The sequence below is a fragment of the Rhineura floridana genome, chromosome 14 (genome assembly GCF_030035675.1).
Source record: "Rhineura floridana isolate rRhiFlo1 chromosome 14, rRhiFlo1.hap2, whole genome shotgun sequence".
Taxonomy (NCBI): Eukaryota; Metazoa; Chordata; class Lepidosauria; order Squamata; family Rhineuridae; genus Rhineura; species Rhineura floridana.
In genome coordinates this window covers 9,264,751-9,285,799 of record NC_084493.1, presented here as the reverse complement: position 1 = coordinate 9,285,799, position 21,049 = coordinate 9,264,751, and the positions used below count along the sequence as shown (strand labels likewise).

Here is a 21,049-nt window from a genome sequence, read left to right as displayed (position 1 = left end):
TTAAAATAAAAGTTATTGAGCACTTTAAAAACTATGGGTAGGATCCAACTAAGTTCTACTCAGAGTAGACTCACTGAAATTAAGAGACCTATGTTAGTCACATCCATTAGATGTTATTTCAGCAGATTACCACGAGTATGACTAAAATTGGATCCAGCCCTGTTATTTTGCCCAGCACTGACTCCATCTAGGCTTACAAACAAATATAAATGTGGGTTATTCTGTTTCTTTGAAACCTCTTGCATTTAGTATAGCTCTACGAAGGAAAGATTAACCTAGATATCTTGCATGTTTGGTTTTTATATATGAGCAACCATCAAACAACTCCCTTTTCTGGTTTGTGGGAACAGGGCTCTTTCTGTTCATATTCAGACTACCCAATAGCATGAAAGATAGAAAACTAAACTATTTGTGTTTAGCTCAGAATAAAACAGTTTAATCACTTGGTGTCAAGAATGAATGAGAACTGTGTCTACTGTGTGTGTGTGTAGGTGAAGAAGTATCCAAAGCCAGGCTAAGTCTTGCTGCATTAAAGCAATATCCCAAAGTGTTTCAGAAATGACAAAAAAGGCCTCCCAAAAGATACCCAATAATTAGTTACGCCTTTGACTACCCTTTGAATGAACTGGAAGAAGAGCTGTATGACAGATATCTAAATCCAAATTTGAAGTGTTTGCAGTGTTAAATGCAACTTCTGGAAATATTTTTAGTTTAAATGAAGGGTTATTAGCAGGCCCTTTAGACAGTAACTTTGTAGGCCTTGACAAAGCAGCACAGATTGTGCTTGACAAAGCATAGACAAAGAAGCACAGGACTTAAGCACAGATTGTGAGGCAAACCCATACATCACTAACAAAGAGTACCTAAGGTAATCACTTTGGTATAACACTGTATTAGAACAGATTAATGGAATGGCCTTTTTAGACAATGTGGAATCATTCGGGGTTACCTGTTTTTAGGATCCATGGGGGGTGATGCTCTCACAAATGTTATAGTACTTGCTATATAGTCCATGGGCTGTATAACTGCTTGAATACAAAGCACTGATATGGTATGTTACTCTTACAGGTTAGAGCTCTTACTGCATTTCATTGAGTATGTAATATTAGAAGAGATAAATCTAGTATCACAAGGATCTCATCCTTGTTATTGTAATTAACTGTTCTTTTCTTAATTGGCTGTTGTTCTGCACAATGTTTTAAGACTTATGTTGACTGAGGTACAAAGCCGTTCTAGACACCATAACATACATGGACCTGGTTTCAGCTACATGAACAATGGCAGCTAATCCTCACTGGCCCTGGTGGGGCTGAAGGCAGGGCAGGGAACAGTTAATGAAGCCAGGAGTCATAACAGGTGAAGCCAATGGTAGGTGTAGTTTTTCCACTGGCCCCACAACCTTACCATTAAAGGTAGCCCAGCATGCAGAAATTAAACAGGTGAAGCTGTTCACAGCATGGCTATATCAATGGTGAAAAAAGCTTCCACACAATTGTCTGCATGTATACAGAAGTCACTCCGAGATCTACTCCTTAGTGGCTACTATCAGGCCTGGGGGCTAACCCTCTCTCCAGGCTATATCATCCTCAAATGCTTTTGTCTTGCTAGAACATGACCCTGAACTGTGATAACGCTTCTTGCTTGCCTGGATGGTGGGTGGAAAGATAGCAGAGAGTCTATACATAGGACATGTGTAGAAACATCTAGCTTTTGCCTGGCTGAAATGTAGCATACTGTACCAAAGTAAAAGGCCACATCCATTGTCCCATCCACTTTTTCCTCTGGTCCTGTCCAACACGAATATGAGCCTCCTGCTTCCAGAAAGTTCCCCATAAAGGAATGTTATCCTTGGATTGAAAAAGGTATCCCACCTCTGCTTTGGTGCATAGTACTGAAGCATGTATATGCTTATTTTTTGCATACTGGGCTGCTGCTAAACTCAAAAGAAGCAGAGCCAATAAAAAGGAGTTGGCAACCCTGCTGCGTCAGGTTGTATATTTGCAGTGACAAGTAGATCCCAGTGTCATCAAAGCCCACCACTTCCGGGATATTTCTGCTTCAGTTCCTAGTCCCAAGTACAAGATACATGCCTGCAGCTTCCATTCTGAAGTAACCAATTCTGTATGCATGCATTTTATACTTGAGTACCAAAAGTATCCCCTAAGAAACAGCACTGAGATTCCTGGTAATTTTTCCCTAGACAAAGAAGTACCTTCAAAATGCTACGGTGGAGTGGGGAACCTTCAACCCCAGTCTTGGCCCTGCAGGGAATCCAATTTGGCCCTAGAGGCCATTTTCCCCAAACTATGCCCACCTCTCAGCTGATGTCATGGTGATCCAGTGGCCTGATCTACCAGGCTCTTCTTATGCAGTCCACTTCAGATGCATGAAGTTTTATTTTATCCCAGACTGCACATGTATGTGTATGTGTGTGCATGTGTGTACACACACGTGTACACACACACAATTCGCATTTCATTTTCCTCTGACCTCAGTGTTCACAATAAACACCTGATAAATTATGGGATGACAGTAATGCTATCAGTCACCCAACATTTATAAACAGGGCGCTGTCTCCTCAGAAATAATTCCCAGGCCTGTAGCCAGCCTAAAAGTTTTTTTTGGGGGGGCACAAAAACTGTAATATATTTACTGTAAAAAAATTAGGGGGGCAGTCCCCCTAAGCCAGAGGCCTGCTTATTCCCAAGGACTGAAACCTTATTTTGTTGATCCTGAGGGGCACAGCAACCTTTTGCAATTCCCTCATTAGAAAAAGTATAAATATAAAAAGAAAGAAGATAGTGGTGCCTCTCCACACAAATTCTACAATGAGGGGACAGCCAAACTCCAAACTCGTAAAGAAGGAAAGTTGGCAATGGGGGTGGGAGAAACAGAAACTTGCATATTCCCCTCTGTCTGCCAACTGTCCTCCTCAGCTGCTACTTCCCACAGCAGAAAAGGGGGGCAACAGAAAAAACTCTTGGGGCACACATGGGTGATGGTAAGCCCTCCTCCTCCTCCTTCCATGTCGTCCTCTGCTCTGTTATCAAAAAATAGTTTCTCTCACACACAGATATATTCTCCTGATGTTTGGATGGATTCCATCTCCAAGTCTCCCGCCCCTAACTCTTCACTCACACAAATTCACCTCTTCAGGAAAGATATATATAAAAAATAACATATAGAGACAGGCTACAGCCTGCCACACTGTCAACATGGCTGCTCTGCTCTCTGAATGAGACGTCAATGATGGGAAAATGCTGCAACTGGATTGGTTGGGGGAGTTGTTAGGACTGCCCTAATGGAAGACGCTGCAACTGAATTGGCTGGGGGCATTGATTAGGGCCACCCTATCTCTACAATAAACTGCTGTATCATGAAGGGCTCCTGAACCATTAACTATTGGGGGGTTAACAGAGGGGCATTCTTGCCCTACCTAAACACTTGTATGAAGGAAGGAACTGCTTGGGGAAAATTTGTCCTCCTCGCCCAGAGGCATGGGTGAAATCTAGCAACACACAGCAATTGTACATTGAATGCACGAGTGTGTGCAGGCTTGCAACTGACTGGCCTTCAGAGACTTAACATGAATTCCAGAGAGACTGAATAATTTGATTAATGTTTGGGGGGGGGACTAGCAATCAGGGCAGTCTCTTCGATCTAAAGAGAAATCTCCTCAGAGAAAAATTAATGAATGCGTTTTTTGGGGGTGGGAATAAGAGAAAGACTGGGTTCTCCTGGCTTTGGGGATTCTGGAATTCTTGGGAGGGCAGTGCTCCACTTGCCCAAACTCACTGCCACCATCAACATACTTAACTGAAGGAAGAAAGTAGAAGCGGAGCTTAGAATTTGACTAGTGTTTGGGGTTTTGCTCTAAAAATCAAACAAGCCAAGATGTCTTCTGCTTCTTCTCTCAATAAGCAAACAGATGCAGTAACCTAATGTTATCAACCCACCAGATATATCAATGTCTATATACATTTTGAATAAATCTGCATAGTTTAACCACCTATTTGTAGTTCAGTCAACAGCTAAAAGTGGTTGCTATGGAAGCAGTTCACAGCTGTACCCACGCATCAGCACTGAGAAATTGAACAAGTAGGTGGCTACAAGATAATTGAACTCTGAAAATGCAAAAAGGGCTGCATGGAGAATTTTGCAGGAATAAGTTCGGCTGTACCCATAAATCACAGTCAGAATAAATCCTCGTAATATTTATGCTCTTTCCTGGTTACATAATTTTCCTATTAAGAAAAGCAGTGTAAAAGCAAGTGCCTCTCTCTCACACATAGACCTATCATAGCAGGATCATTCCTCAGTCATGTTGTGTTTACCTACAGTAAACTGTATATTATTTATTTATTAGATTTATATCCCGCCCTTCCTCCCAGTAGGAACGGTATACCAAGCGTCGCCAACTTTTTTCGACTGGTGGATACATTTCAAATTTTGAGAGAGTGCTGAGGCATCAGTCACAAAATGGCTGCCATGGAGGCATAGCATAACGCAAAATTAAAGTCCCCGCCCAACAACTTCATGTTTACCATGGGAAAATAGCTATGTCTTCTGGTGTGATTGTGGAGATATTACTGTAAATGGCACCAGGGCTGTGGAGTCGGAGTCGTAAGCAATTTTGGGTGGAGTCGGAATTGGAGAGTAGAAAAATAGAGGAGTCGGAGTCGAAGGTTTGGTGTACCGACTCCACAGCCCTGAATGGCACAAAACCCCTATTTTCCCCAATGTCAATCCTCAAACAAAGCTTTGGCTGCCATCCTGTACCCACTTAAGCCCCATTAAATGCAAAGAGACTTCTAAACTAGACCTTAGTTACCATTGTACTATAAGCTAATTATACAATGAATTCTTAATGAGTGCCTGGACATCAGCTCCTGCACAGCAGAAGACATATACCTAAGCCTCTTTGCAAAGTTTTCACATTTTGCATTTGCCACTTGAGGAGGGGAATTTTTAAACATCCACACCTACTTATTGTGTAGCAGTACTTGCAGAAAATAACTTCTAGGGGGTACCTGATCTCAGATGAACCCACTACAGGAAAGATAGTTGCTAGGAAAAAGGACAAACTACAGATATTCAGGGACTACTAGAAAGTAAGACAAAGGCCAGAAAAGTGCACTAAAGGGAAGGGGGGAAAAGACACTCTTTAAGAACCCACGGATTCCTACTGCCCCAAACAACTCACTTATCAACCACAACTCTGACTTTACTCATTGGCTAAACACAGACAGGCTAGAACAGCCAGGCTGGCTCATTTCACAGAAATTGCCTTAGAAGGGTACCTGCACATTTTGCTTAATAAACGTCTATCTAGAAGGGCTAGAAACTTACTTCTTTAAAAAATAAAAGCTGAATCTGGGGGCCCTGCCTATTAAATCTATTAAAAACAACTCCCAAGTGGCTAGAAATACAACTCTGCTGCTTCTCTCTTACAAATAACTGACTGCTAGCATAGAACATAAGTGGAAAAATCTGTCATTTTCAGCTACCAGGTGCATATTATAAGGTGAATCTGTATGGGTGCAAAAGTTTGCAAACACCTGGGAAGAATACAGTTGTTGGGCAAGTAAAGCAGGCACGTCCAAGGACGCCAATGGAACCCATTTAGCAGTATATTTAAACGGAACTGCAAAATATCCAATCAAAATTTGGAACAGTCAAAAAAATCTTCTCCAGCATCTTCACTGCATGTGCTAGACAACACCTCCACCATCACTCATGTATTGGGAGACATCATGAATTTTATGGCATGGTGGACATTACCTTCAAAAGTAATAACTTTTTGGCCAATGTTATACATATGAACATGAGAAGTTTCTCTTTCAGATCAGATGGATTCTCCCAACTGATTTGCAAAGTTCCCCATGAGTGCAACTTTCATAAACAATGAACAGTGGGCAGACAGTAAACAAACAAAATATTTTGGCCCTATCTGGTACTATGGTCCTGCATGTTTCAGAGGCCACTGAGGAACCCCAAAGTGCAAGGACAGTCCAGTTCTAGACTGATCACCTAGACTGACTGGTGGGTAACATAAAAGATTCTCTGATACAATCCCAGACCAGAACCTAGATTTATTTATTAAATTTGTATACCACCCTTCTACTCAGGGCTGTGGAGTAGGTATGTCAAACCTTCGACTCCAACTCCTCTATTTTTCTACTGTCCGACTCCGACTCTATTTTTCTATTGTCCGACTCCGATTCCTTCATAAATGGCAAATGTATATTGATTTATGTTAAAATATTAATATTAAAATATTAATTTTATTTTGAAGCCGGAGTCGGTACATTTCTACCGACTCCGACTCAAAATTGCTTCCGACTCAGACTCCACCCAAAACTGCTTCCGACTCCGACTCCACGACTCCGACTCCACAGCCCTGCTTCTTCCCAAAGGAGCCCAAGGCAGCAACAACATGCTGAGGAAATATTCTTGAATTAACTAGGAACAAGGTTTATTAGTCAAGGTTCCAGTGATTTATGAGCCTAATATGTCTGATAAATCATCACTAATATACCTTGCCACACAATCTTATGAGCATTTAATCACATTCCACTGACATCGATGATACTTACATGCACATGTGCGCTTACACAGCAGGCTGCCAGAATAAGAAATGCTAATATTTTATTTTTGCTTGTGTCTGTGAAGTTTGCTCTATTTCTGAATCATACAGTCTTCAGTTTACTAACACAGAAAAATGTAGTTCTTTTATAACATCTAGAAGCAACATACAATAGGTAGTTACAGATGATACACAGTAGTAGAGATCAGTGCATCTTCTGGTGACAGACGTATCTTATTGTACTACTGTTAAAGTTAAAGTTAACAGTTGTACTTAAGACAAATGGGCACTTTGGATATATCTTACACCACATATAAGAATATTACTGTCCTGGGCTCCTGCTGGGAAGAGCGGCATCTAAATCAAATAATAAATAAATACTTATATCCTACTAAAATATTGAACAATCATGCTGCTGTATCCCCCCAAATAAACAAGTTATACTTTTGAAATAATGTAGCACTGAAGCATGTGCAGGTATTCCATCTGCACCAGAATAAGATAGTCCAACTTTAAGCACGACCTGAGAGGCTGATTTAGTGAGGCCTACTTTCAAGTAAATATGTTTAAGATTACTTCTTATTTTAGATTGCTTACTATTAAGAACCACACTGAAAGAATTGCAGACATACACTGGAATAATGTTAACACACATTTCTGTATCCCTACACACCATATACAGTACCAACCTGACAAACACTAAATAAACTGCTAGAAGCATCTCCTTACAAACTAATATAATCATAATAGCAAATGATATTTCTTCTTACAACCACTCCTCCTCCAGCCCCACAAAGGACCAGCATCAGTTTAGATCTCTATGTAAAAGTCATAATACTGCAGCATTTTCTGTACTCGGAATTGAAGGCTTAGAGAGGAAAAACAATAATTCAAGGGACCCATGGTAAAGAGGAAGCAGAAAAACCTCCTAGTTCCTATAGTGGAGTCACATCCTTACTTTTCCTAGATTATTTAGTTTGGCTTCCTAAAAAGAGCATCTAGCGGCTACATCCACATTACTAACACGAAGTCTCTGAAGCACTCAAGAACTCCAGAGCCTACCCTATCAAAACGACCAGAAACTTGGGGATATGCATTAAGTGCATGAATCAATAGGTTCAAAGAAAATGAAGAGGAAATTGTATTTTTCAACAATGCATAAATAGTCAGTGGAAATATGTTCTATAGGATTTCCTTAGCAGAAATTGCGTTTTTTTAAGAAGAATTTAATACACTGACCACAGATCAGCAGCTATCAAGACTGCCAAGTAAACATATGACTTCATATTTGGTGGCAGGATTATTTCATATGGTATCCCATATTATACCACCACAATATTGACTTTAAGAGCCCTCACGGGCACAGAGTTGGCCATTTTTTGTAGGCGGAAGGCTAATCTAGGCAGACCATTCGCTTGATACCCACATGGCACTGACCGCGGTGAGGGCTTTTTCTTTGTCTTTTGTAAAGATCGTAGCAAAGGCAGAGGCAAAACTTACAAGTAACTATGAGGCTCCTTCTCTCACACATACACACGGACTTACAAGTCAAACACCTCACAAGAGTCAGGCCTTTTCCTTAGCAGCTTCTCAATATTTTGCTAGAGTACATTATTATTATTATGAAACAGGTTGCAGTGAAAAGCAACACACGCGCGCACGCAACCCGGACGCCACCTGCAGATTATTTAAGCGCAAAAGCGTTTCCGTTTTAACGTATGGTGGAGAAAAGGCGAGATTCGGTTCAAAGGCATCCCCCTACCCCAAAAGGGCGCGCGCACACACAGAACTTCCACTTTGGCCCCACACACAACACCAAACGCTCTTTTCACACAGAACGCGCAAAGTCTGTTAACGGCGAAATGACGGAGAAAACAGGCCGGCCTGGGCAAGTTAGAACATGCCCGACTCAAGGGAGCTTCTTCATCCTCCTGATTCCTCCCATTCCTCCTCCTCGCCCTCCGCCTCACCCCAACCCCCGGCCAATGAAAGGCCCACCGTTAACGGCACAGACAGGCTCCCCTGAAGGCAGACCAGCCTGAGGCGCCTGTGCGGAGAAAGAGAGAGAAAATAAACCCCGCGAACGTGCACTAAGCCAAGCATCCGTCCCGACCTCCTACCGTATTGAGGGAAAAGCCTCTTCTCCCGGGGAGAAGGGGGAAGGGAGGGGGCGCGAACCCCGGCCCACTGCCCCCTCCTTCGTTAAGCACTCTAAAGGGAGGGGGAGGGCCAACCCGGAAGCTCTTCCAGAGAGCTCACGCCCTACGCCCAGCCAGCGCCCTATAAGAGAGAGGCGATCCGCCCCGCGGCGCCGTCATAAAACTGCTTCCAGGTCCCGGGCGCCACTGCCGCGCCTTAGCAACCGCGTTCGGTTGCTAAGCGGAAGCTGACTGGGTTTGAGAGCGAGAGATGGTCACGTGACACAGTGAGGGTATTATCTGGGCGAGCAGCTAGCTGTTCTGTGGCGCCGCCCGCCTCTGTTGGGTTGGCGGGGACTCTTCTTCCGTCCGAAGCCGACAAAGACTGTGAGATGCACGGGACAGTAAAAAAAATGGAATCCGAGCGTAGGTAACACAGTCCAGTGACGTGGCCGAGGTAGTATTCCCAGCACCCACACATATACACGAGATTGTGAACACAATCCTGTACGTCTACTTAGAAGTAAATCTCATTGAGTTCAGTGGGACTTACTCCCAGGAAAGTATACGTAGGATTGCACCCTTAAAGAATAAGACTAACAGCGCATTCCTGTGCGTGTTTCATGGCCGTCTCAAGGCGGATCTTCCCATCGTTCCTCCCACGCACTCCTTTCCTGCTATGTCTTTCCTTGTCCACTGACGATTATATCATCTGCCCCCTTGAATATGCACTTAGCATTTACCTTTTAACTGAGTACACACCATGGATTGTATTCGACTATGTCCTAGTCAGAAGTGGACCCACTGAAATTAATAAATCTAAGTTAGGTATGTTTGTTAACTTCAGTGGGTCCACTCTGAGTAGGAGCATTGAATACCACCTCATTTAAAGCACTCTGCTCCCCCCCCCCAAAAAGAATTCTGGGAACTGTAGTCAAAGGGTGCTGTGTGAGAGAGAAACTAGTTTCCAGGATTCTTGGCTGGGGAGTGAAGGAACCTGCTTTAAAAGTATGGTGTGGATGCAGCCTGCTAGGCTCTTTTCCGTCTCCAGTCAGTCTATGGCCAAGTTGTGTCCCTGCCCCTTTTACACTGCAGTAACTCCCTTTGTCTGTGACCCTGAGCCATGTCCTTTCTCTGTGGTTACTGTGATCTGCTCATTTCCAGTTTTCTGCCTCTTAGTACACCTGCTTTCTGTTGCCAAAATCATTCACAACACTCCATCTTAAATCCCTATGCTGGCTACCCCCCAACTCCAACTCCCAAATCCAGCACAGCCCTCTTATCCTTTACCTCTCTCCTCTCACATCCCTGTCATTACCTTCACTATCCTCTGCTGCCTGATGGTTTCCTGCTCTCTCAAAGACTGTGTTCTTGCTCCCTCATTATCTTGTACATTTAAAATCGGCCTTCCAAAATAAATAACTGCCTTCCAGAGTACCAGCATACCACCTTTCTTCAAAGCCCATGTTTCATGAAATCTTGGGCATACAACCACATTTCTGTGCCATACATAAAGCACTGCTGCTATAAACATTCTTCCTGTTTATACTCATCACTCCTTCCCGCCCTGGGTCCAATTGTAGATTGTAAGCTCCTCAGTGTAAAGACCTGTCCTTTTGTATGATAAAACACCATGCATACTGATGGTACTGTCTGTATAATAAACCCAAATCCAATGGAAGCTGCCAATAATTGTGTTAAACATTGTGACAGCTTTCATGGATTAGAGCTCCCTTTACCAAAGCAAATAAATATTATACTCACTCAGTAGTGTGACTAAAAAAACAGCAGGTATCTGTGCACTTAATATACAAAGTTTATATGTATACACTATAAGCAGGTAGCCTATCACAGTAGCTGCAATTGCAGCTAATGGGTAGGTTTAAAGATTGGAGAATGTGCATCCACTGCAAATATACCCTTAAATAAATTAGAACTCCTGGTTTATGGAATCTGACATTTTATCTGAACATCTAGAGTAGGGGTTTCAAAGTCACAGGCTGAATCAGGCCCACCAAGCCATTTGAAGTAACCTATCGGTCCCCAGCCAAATCTGTATCTTACAATGGTGCCTCTTTCTTGTATTCTGCCATTGCTCCCAGGTCAAAGTACTCCTTCCTGCTTCCTTAAGTGCCTCTGACCTGCTAGCACTGGAAGGTGCCTTTGTCTCTGCTCTTCAGGAGCTTAAAGTTCTTACATCTCTTAAACCAGGGGTAGGAACCTTTTTAGGTCAAGGGCCACATTCCCTTCTGGCAAACCTCCCGCAGGCCACATCCTAGTGGTGGTTGGGACCAGAGACAAAAGTGGATGGTGTACTGACTAAATTTTACCTTTGTATAGTCAGCTAGTTTCTACACACACTCATGCGCTCCTCTTTATTCTCCATTTAGGCACAGAAGGGGCCTTATCAGAGTTCAAGGACACACATTCCAGCCAAGCAAAGAAAAGCCAAGGAAGCTGCAAAGCAGGGCCAGCGAAGGGTGTGGTCAGAGGGCCAGAGAGAGAGAGAGAGAGAGAGAGGCTTGGAGAGCCACATTCAGCACCTGGACCAGAGGGTTCCCCCCACCCCTGCCTTAAGCTGTAGTTCTCAAATCTGAAACTTTCAGTGAAGACATCTTTGTGATCATCTTGCTACATTTTTACCCGCTAAGAAAAAAGCATTTCAGTAAACCTGACTTTTCAAGTTTCTAGTTAAAGATACACAAATATTAACAGTCTTGGTCAGGAAATTGGCAGTTGATCAAAAGTTCTTTAAAATAGTCCTCTTCTTCATTGATTAAATTTCAGGTTTCGAAAGCTATACAGAAATGTGTCTTCTTGAAGAATAAGATGCTCTCTAAAGTAGAACTCACCCCTACAATTTAGCGGAAGGAGCTAACAGATTTCTTTACTGTAATAAGCCATGCTCAAACAGTCACAACATGATTCAAAATAGATTTCAAGTGTAAATAGATGAGAGTTTCAGAAGAACCTAGTTGGAAACCCCCAACAACCAACTTCTTCTCTTCTGGAAAAGAAAACCATAGACACCTCAGACCAAAACAATTCCCTAGTGTAAACTACATGACATCTGGGGTGGCTAATCCACAAACCCTCCAAGTGATTTCTTGTGGCTCACTAATTTGTCAGCAGTGGCAAGTAATTTTTTTCTTTTTTTACTGAGATATTTCCTTGTGAGAGGTGGCAATGTTGATCCCTCTTGCTGTGCTGGTTTGGACACAGGGATTTAGGCTCCCTGCCCACCCAAATGCAACAGTGAGTATACAGATCTCCCCCTCACCCTGCTCATCAGATCAACCTGATGGGAAGGGTCAATGGGTAGGAAATCCATTTGCATGGGGTGCATGCACATGATTATCCACCGCTGGTATGCAGCTACCAGAAGTTTGACCAAAAGGGAATGGAGACCTCAAACTGAAGATGTTTCCCAATCCCTGCCATAATAAATGTGTTAAAGGTGCCACAAAACTCTTCAGTGTTATTGGATCCCATTTCCCCCTCTTTATCCTTTTTTTAACAAATACATTAAACATGTAAACAAGTAATTTTAGTACTGAAAAATAAAAGGCAGCAATTGCTTGTGGCAAAGCAGGAACAGGACACAACTTAATCTATACTAATCATTAATCCCAGAATTTGCTGGTCGTCATTGACTTCTCATATAAAGCAAGATCCGATTGAAAAGGTTTCATACATACAGAACTCGCCCACTACATATCATTCTGTTCCCATTATACTTTCTCTCTAAACAAGTTTCCCTCTCATATTATGTTAAAGCACAAAAATTAGAATACTGCCATGACTCCCAATATGTGAATAAACAAAAAGCATATCCCAAAACTCTGCAGTGGACAAAACACAGTGAAATAATTTGCATATAAAAATATTTGCAGGTATTAATATTGTATTCCTGCTGCAGTCAATAGTGCCATTTTGACATACTGTCTCTGGATCACACTTTGCCTCAAAATAGAAATGAGCAACATAGAAACTCCATTACTCTATAATAGTTTTGTAAGTTATTTTATTACAAAGTAAACTTTTTGGTCTTCCTGCTTTAAATAAACAGAAGTGCAGTCTCATTCATCTCTAGCTCTGAGAAAGAAAGGCCAAGAAACATCACCCAAGGTACTATAATGGAATTATATCAAAATACAAACAGGTTTCAAAAAATTTAATACAGTCATTTCAACATTCATATGGCACAAACTTTAGGAAGTGCTGAAAGAAGCAAATGGCACTTAATGTAAACCCCATGGTTACTAATTTCTCAGCGCTGCAATGTTTGATTGGTAGCTAAGCTCCCAGGAAATATTAATGTCCTCAATTCCCTTACAGTCTTTCAAGTTTTAGGTTACTTTAGTAAACAAAACAGCATGCTAGGTTTATATCAAGACCTGTACCCAAACCAAAACACAGGTAATATATACAGATTTACATACACAGCCACCTCAGATGTTGAGCATGACAAAATCTGCCACCAGAAGAGATGAGGCTAGCTCACATCTGCTCGTCCTCAGAAGGTGCTTCATGTTCACCAGGATAAGGGGACAAGGGACGAGCTCTGTGGAGAGGGGGGAAATCTTTATTATCCAGAAATCAACACTACAGTAGCTGGGCAGTTCTCTAATTAGTAGGAGATCCTTGCACAGAATGCAAGTTTAAATAATTAAAAGAGCTTTGTTTTTTACATATTATTTTCAAAGTTTAAATTTGTGTTTAATGTATAGATTAACATGACCTGAGAATAAATTATCTGGATTACCAAGGAGTCACAACCTCAGATCATTTGACACAGATTGTGACATTTATGACAACACTGTCGATTAAAGTGTTTGCTATCAGAATTATTACAAATTAAAATAACATCATAATGTTTCATCTGTTCTTATACTATGAGACAATGGAGGGAAACAAGCATACTAGACATAAAGATGCCTGTTCTCTAAATAGGCAGTTTTGCCCAACTAGTAACCAGAATGGTTTCTGTGTAATATGTCTGCCATATCACTAATGCTCAGCTTGATTCAGCATCAGATTCTCCCTCCCCCAGCATAGCAATGCTAAAATATTCCAGAGCTAGCCAACTTCTCAAATCCAGATTGTGACTCAAGACTGAATCTGTCTTTTCATTGGGAATGCACAAGTCCTAGCACTTAGGCAGACATACAAGTTTACACCCCAGGTTATTTTTGAAATAGGCTAGACAGAACAATACATGCCCTGCATACTCAGCATCCAAGTACCAAAAATTGTGAATGTAAATAGATGAGGCCATAGAAAGCAGTAGAAATGTTATGAGCCACTTTCTATATCAGTTGCTATATTCTACATTTCCAGCTATCAGTATCAATTCTCCCGTCTGTTGAGAACAAACTGTTTATATTTAACATTTCTCATTTATTAAAATACTATACATCCCACCCAGCTGTATTTAGGATACAAGTACCATTTGGGAGGGACTAAAGTAAGTATCCTACGCTAAGGGTACTCAGCCTTTGTTATTTTGAATTGGACTCAGTTTTCCAAATTGGTTTAACAAGATTCTTCCATGGTCTTAACACACAAGGAAGGTTGAAGCCTTTTGTAATGGAATGAATACTGATGGTCATCCTACTTTAAATAATCCTGACAATGGACTCACAAAAGTGAATGTCAAATGGTTCTTCCCTAGCGTGGAATCATTTAAATCAAGCCCGGCTCTACACAGAAGCTTGCTTTCCCAAATCCTGCTGGGAAAACTATGAATGTATTTAAGACCACTTCATAAAAAGCATCAAAGCAAAGGTTGTGTGCATTTCATATGTAGAACACCAGGAAAGTTCAGGAGCCTCCCACTCCCAAAAAGGCACCAGGCTACCCAATCTTCAGAAAATTCTAAATTTGGCACTCAACATTCCATGATCTCCCAACAAGCTCTACCAAATGCCTCTGCTGAGATCCCTTCAATACTTGGAATTGCACAAAAAACTAAACTGCGGCAAAGTCCTTGTTTAACTAGTGGTCCTCTAGGCTACCTAAACTTAAACCTGTATCTAACTGCAGAGGTGGTGGTCTTACTTTTCCTTGCAATAGAATGCTTGCTGAAGAAAACAAATTCAGGTGAAAAGTGCAAACTTCCTTTCAGGTTTACACTGATCAGTCTCTGATCAATAGAAAACAAGGCTTGTCACATTGCACTTCTAACTGCAACATTAATTTATTTTACAAGATATCTGCTCTTACTTTCTTCTGTGCTTTCCTATTCCACTGCATCCTGGCTCCTCAGAGACCTGGTTCTCTTTCTCCAAATGCTTTGGGGACTGCCTGAAGAATTCACCAATTCCTTTTTGCCATGGTGGTGTTGGCCTTGTACAGACTGGGTTACCACCAGTATATTTACTTTCAGCTGCAAAAGATAATTTAAAATGCATCAGTGCTGGACAATCACAAAGAACACAACACACATACACAAGATCATAACTACAAAAGCTTTCAATCCAAAAATGAAATGTGCAATAAGAAAGAAAACTTAAGACACAAGGAATAGGCTGCTGTGAGGTTCTGCCAATCTTCAATGAAGTGTAATGGAGAGAGAGCTGATTAAGGTCACTAGTTGCCTCATCTTAACATGTTTATTATCAGAAGCAAGACCCACATAGTTTAAATGGCATAATCCCATAAAAGTTTACTTGCAGAGTCCCACAGGGTATACAACTGTTCATAGGATTGCAACCTAGAACTCAAATCACAAAGGGTTCTATGAGTTCAATTCGTATCTGGGTGCTTGGTACTCATTAAAGGCCTACCTGTTCAAGAAGGTGCTGACAAAGGGCAGGAAGGACAACTCACCAATACTGCCACACTTGCTTAATATTCTATTTGCAGTTACCATCTATTAATTGTTACTAGTTAACTTACACAAGGGAAATTTTTTCATGGAAAATAAAGCACGGGAAAATCCACGTTGGAAGGTTTTGCACAGAATATTTTCCATCCCACATCACTAATTAAAAGTATGCAAGGTCAGAGCAGCAAAAAAGCAGCAGTTCCCCCTGTTGTTGAAGAATTCAAGCACATTGGAGTCTTTGTTTCATTTCTTGCTGCACACACATATCATGGCACACAATTCAGCAATTCCAAACTCTAATGCAACATAACATTATCCAATTCAGCCAGAAGCTGTCCATAATTAGAATATCATCAACATTACATATTTACCTGGTTGCTGTCTTCCATAGCCATGCCAAATACAAACATTTAACAGAGATCAGAGAATAACTGTTTTATTAAGTAGGCAGTCTACAACACACGCCCCAAGCTACATAAAAGGCAGCCAAGAAATTAAACCCTGCCACCCTTACCCCTTCACTCACCTTTCCGTGATGCAGGAGAGGAACCCACATTAGCATTTCCAGAACCCAGCACTTTCCGTGGAGCCCTAGCAGCCACCACTAGCATTGTAGGAAAAGGAAAGGGTTAGAGATTTACACGCACATACACACACCAACAACAGCTGGTATAGCACAATGGGGAGGAGAGCCTGGCTGGGAGTCCACAGCCTGTGAGTTCAAATCCCCGCTCGTGTCTCCTGGGTGTAAAGGGTCAGCTAAAGATCACCCCCACAGGGAGTGGCTCAGGGGTTACGTGCCCTGCCCCCTGTGCAGCCGTGGGCAAGCTGCACAATCCCGAGGAGCCCAGTTGTCCCCCAGCTGGCAGCTGCGGACAAGGAAGGGGCTGGCTTGTGCAGCTGTGGCAAGCTAAGCAGGCCCTAGCCAGCTGGGGAGGACTAGCCTCAGAGGGAGGCAATGGGAAACCCCCTCTGAATACCACTTACCATGAAATCCCTATTCATAGGGTTGCCCATAAGTCGGGATAGACTTGAAGACAGTCCATTTCCATTTCACACACACCAACTTGAAAATAGAGAGATTTCGGGGCAAAAAGCTACCTGGTAGCAAACACAAGCCTTAACCCTAGCTAGATGTGGTAGGAAGGCACCCAAGCACATGCACTGAGATGCACACCTCGAACTGAGTGCTCAGGTCCAGCTTGTGGATTTCCTATGGGCATCTAGTCGGCCACTGTGAGAACAGGATGCTGGACTAGATGGGCCACTGGCCTGATCCAGCAGGCTCTTCTTGTGTTCTTAACTAACTTTTACACAAAGGCACACTGACTTGCAATCCAAACTATACATTGTAGCTCTATTTTATGCAAGCACATCAAGAAGTTCCACTGAGTTCACCAGGGCTTAACCCCAGGAAAGCGCTTGCAGGATCACAGCCCAATTACAAAATAGGGCTTTTACTTCTCAAGTAAAGCAACTTGGGAAAGCAGGGCATAGCAGTTATAGGGAGATAATGTGCCCCATTACCAAGCATAACACAAATTGAAGTCCTACCGCCCTAAATGTAGCTATCCAGCCTGAAGAAGGACCATAGTGTAGGGACTAAGAAGCTTAATCAATCGGGAAGTCTCCAGTTCAGACATCACCTCTGTAATTATCTCACTAGTTGGCCTTAGGCCAGATAGCAGCACCCCTAGGTGGCCACGGAGATCCCAGTAAGACAGTTGCCCTAGGCCTCCTACACCAACTGCTAAGAAGCACCATTTAAAGTGCCCCACAATGATCCAGAACACCACCAAATCATATGGCCAGAGCACTGCAGGAAATTAGCCCATCACTGCCATCTGGTAACCTCTGATGGAATTGGAACCTGCTAACAGAGGGCGCTTGGCCAAAGGCAGCAGGCCCTTTCAAAACCCGAATCCTGCTTTAAGCAAGCCATTCTCACAGCCTCAATTTTTCCACTGCCAGGTAGAAAAAATAATACCAGCCTGTCTTGCAGTGTGATAAGGACCACAACAAGTCCATGCAGGTGAAATGCTTCAAATTAGAAAATGCTGACAATTATTCTTTTCAAACCATCCCACAACCTGCCATGCTCTAATAATCTCTCCAGGCCTTAAAAGCGTGCGCTGGAGCTGCTCCAAGTCTCAACCCACCGCCTTTTCCCAGAACTAGAGCTAAGTTCTAAAAAGCTGCAAAGCAACTGCACGAGCGTCTCTACAAATGTTCCCAACTATCCTCTCGCCACAAACAGTCCCCACGAATATGGGGGAAAACGGGGCCCCCGGGGGGGGGAGATCCCAACATCCAAGCAGGCTTAAAACCGAAACAAGCCACTTTTGCACACTCTGCGCTTAACCCTGCAAGTATACTCCCAACAGACCACCACCACCACCACTCCGGTCAAGTAAGAAGGATCTGCTACCCGCTTGCTTAAGAAGACTCGTTGCTCACTTCATTCACAGCTAAAAATTTATCGCCACTTTGCTTTAAAGAAACTCAGGGAGCCACACATAGGTGACCCCCTTTATTTTACCTTCATAACCAACCCAGGAGATGGGGTCTGAAGCCGGACTAATCTACTGTTAACAGAACAAGACCTCCAGCCCCGGTGGCTTTTAAATCCAAGGAGGGTAAAAAAAAAATCCGGATCCTTTACCTTTCCGGTAAGCTCCACCGGTCCCACCGCGATCCGCCTTGGTCCGCGCCATTCCTGCAACGGCTGCTGCAAAAGCAGAATCAGAGAGAATCAGAAACACGGCTGACACCGAACAGATCCGCGCGCTTGTCAGACCCCGGCGTCTGCAAGCTGCCAAGTTTGTCCTTCCCGCGCGCGCGTCCCGCTCCCATTGGCTCAGGGGGGAAACCCGACTGACCAATCATAAGCAAACCCGCGGCGGGCTTTGAGTTTTGCAAGAGCCACCGCCCTTAGACGCTCGCGCCGCTGTGCTATTCTGCCTCTTTCCTTGCCGTTAGCCCGGAGCGGAATCGCGGATTTGACCCATCGGAATTGCTACTCCCGTACGCACATGGCGGGCCATTCATCTGGATTCCATTCGTTCTTCGACAAAGGCAACTAAAAGCCGCTGAATTAGAATTTATCCTAAAATTCGAGATTCTATTCCTTTGGGCATGAATGGAGACGATGGGTTCCTTTTCCACTACTGGTGTTAGTTAACTCACTTAGCGATGTGTGAATGACTGTGTCCTCACCAATGATTGCTCCTGAAAATGGACACTAGTTATTTTGCATACACTTAAGCTTTAGCTGTATTCTCACAGTTTATCCTTTTTTGCATTTCATTGCCATTTGAACCCCTTCGTGTATATCTAAATATTGCTGTATTCATATATTAATATTCACTGAGGTTATCATACTTTGGACACATAATGAGAAGACATGATTCACTAGAAAAGACAATGCTGGGAAAAACAGAAGGGAGAAGAAAAAGAGGAAGGCCAAACAAGAGATGGATTGATTCCATAAAGGAAGCCACAGACCTGAACTTACAAGATCTGAACAGGGTGGTTCAGGACAGATGCTGTTGGAGATCACTGATTCATAGGGTCACCATAAGTCGTTGACTTGAAGACGCATAACAACAATATTAATATTCAAAAAATACTTGCCAACAGATTAGCACTTCTTGCGTCTGCTGAAGCGGTCTCCAGTCCATGAGAGCTTATGCTTTTAAGAACTTAGTCTTTTAAGGTGCTACAAAATTCATGTTTTTGTTGCAAACGACTAAAGCTACTACAATCCTATACCCACTTAACTGGCAGTAAGCCACACTAAACTCTGAGACTTATTTCTGCAAGTGGATGTGAACAGGATTGCACTCTAACATGGCTACCTCTCTGGAAGTTGCAACACAACATGTTGCCCTAATTTAATTCTTTACAACAAAATTATGGGGTTTTTTGGTAAAATGTTGCTCGCTCCTGTGGGCTACCTGATGTGACGTCATGATGTCAGAGGAGTTTTATTTGTGGTTCTTAAGGCCTACCAAAATTTAGCCGTTTAAAAGATAACTGATTGCCTGATACTCTGGTCACATCTGCACTTTACATTTAAAATACTATTATTCCATTTTAACAGTAGCGGCTTCCCCCATAGCATCCTGGGAACTGGTTTGTGAAGGGTGCTGAGAGTTAGGAGACCCCTATTCCCTTCACAGTTACATTTCTCTGAGTTCCCTGGGAAGAAGGATTGATTGTTAAACTACTCTGGGAATGGTGGCTCTGTGAGAAGAATAGGAGTCTCCAAACAACTCTCAGCACTCTTAATAGTTTATGTAAAGCAGTAGTTGTAAAGCAAGTGTGATTACAGTCAATGACACTAGTTGGTGCTTGTGATAATAGCACTATGTAAGATGTATCCATTTTCTAACTTGTTCTTTTTTAAAATTACTGACTGCTCCTGCAGGTCTCCTTTTACATTTTTACACTCACTTTGGCCACAGCCACTTTGACAGGAGGCCCTAGAGAGTTGGGCCTGGGTCATTGTGGTTCTCTGCCCAAAAAAGATTAGCCATCTGGACCATAGAGAAAACATCTACGTATTTTATGTGATAGTAGCCTGGGTGCGATAGGGGAGCCTCCTTTGTTCTAAGTCCCACTGAGTTCAGGTAAGTGTGCATAGGATTGCAACCTTAATGAGTTACAACAACAATCCTATGTACCCTTACCTTGGAATAAGCCTTACTGAATCCATTGGGGGGGGGGGCTGTTACATCACCTTGAGCTCCTGGTGAAAAAGGTGGGATAAAAATGTAATAAAGAAGACTGATATGGGTACCTTCCTGTTTTCAATTGTATAATGTCAGGTCTTTTAAGTCTCCCTGGCTGGTTACTGAGTACAAACCTTTTACAGGTGCAAATGCTTACCATTATCTATCTGGAAAGATTAACAGTTCCATTCAAAACCAAATACAGCTGAACTAATTAGATTTAAAGCCAATTGAAGCCCATTGGCGAGGTCAAAGGCATCTCACTTTTGCAATCTCATCTGTTCTTTTGTTAAACCAACTTAATTGATGTTAAACCACTTTAGTGCCATTTTTACCAAAGAGTAATTGTGGCCGTGTGTGCTGGCAAGATTACAAGAATGACTACTGTGGTTAATTTTTTGGTTGTGGAATGAGCTGTCCCTAAGCAACCCCCTTCATCAGAGCCATGTCATGTACTTTGGAGGAGAGAGAGATACACACATGGGTTGGGGTATAAGATAAGACATGGCACACAATGGAAATATAAAACAAAATAAATTAATTATTGGAACTCTGCAAGGCATAGTCAAACAGGACATGATTTCTGTACAGTGAAAAATATCTATAATCCTAATTCAAGCTCTGAGAAAAGAAAGGGACTGCCTTCAAGTTGATCGCGAGTTATGGCGACCCTATGAATAGGGTTTTTATGGTAAGTGATATTCAGAGGGGGTTTTACCATTGCCTTCCTTTGAGGCTGAGAAGCAATGACTGGCCCAAGATC

General features: G+C 42.5%; 2 protein-coding genes across 8 annotated transcripts in view; both read right to left on the bottom strand.

The window, feature by feature from the left end:
- CSNK1G1 (casein kinase 1 gamma 1) overlaps positions 1-8,862 on the bottom strand; it is a 58,306-nt gene extending 49,444 nt beyond the window's left edge. For 2 of the 5 annotated variants that reach the window (XM_061595724.1, XM_061595723.1), the window contains exon 1: positions 8,707-8,862. The gene's annotated coding sequence lies outside the window, so the exon portion shown is untranslated. Of the gene's footprint in view, positions 1-6,596; positions 6,685-8,706 lie in introns of those variants that run through there. The other 3 variants (XM_061595719.1, XM_061595720.1, XM_061595722.1) reach the window with 2 other exon arrangements.
- A 3,869-nt stretch (positions 8,863-12,731) lies between these two features.
- PCLAF (PCNA clamp associated factor) lies at positions 12,732-19,335 on the bottom strand. Of its 3 annotated transcripts, none has more exons than XM_061595061.1 (5): positions 19,187-19,335; positions 18,216-18,281; positions 16,080-16,157; positions 14,950-15,112; positions 12,732-13,288 (listed from the first exon to the last, which is right to left on the bottom strand). In XM_061595061.1, the coding sequence occupies exons 2-5, from the start codon at positions 18,265-18,267 to the stop codon at positions 13,225-13,227; spliced, it is 357 nt and encodes a 118-aa protein (XP_061451045.1). In that variant the 5' UTR covers positions 18,268-18,281; positions 19,187-19,335; the 3' UTR covers positions 12,732-13,224. The 3 variants fall into 3 exon arrangements, with proteins under 3 accessions (XP_061451045.1, XP_061451043.1, XP_061451044.1); XM_061595059.1 differs by lacking the exon at positions 19,187-19,335 and adding an exon at positions 18,586-18,616; XM_061595060.1 differs by lacking the exon at positions 19,187-19,335 and adding an exon at positions 18,433-18,454.
- Between the last annotated feature and the right edge of the window lie 1,714 nt (positions 19,336-21,049).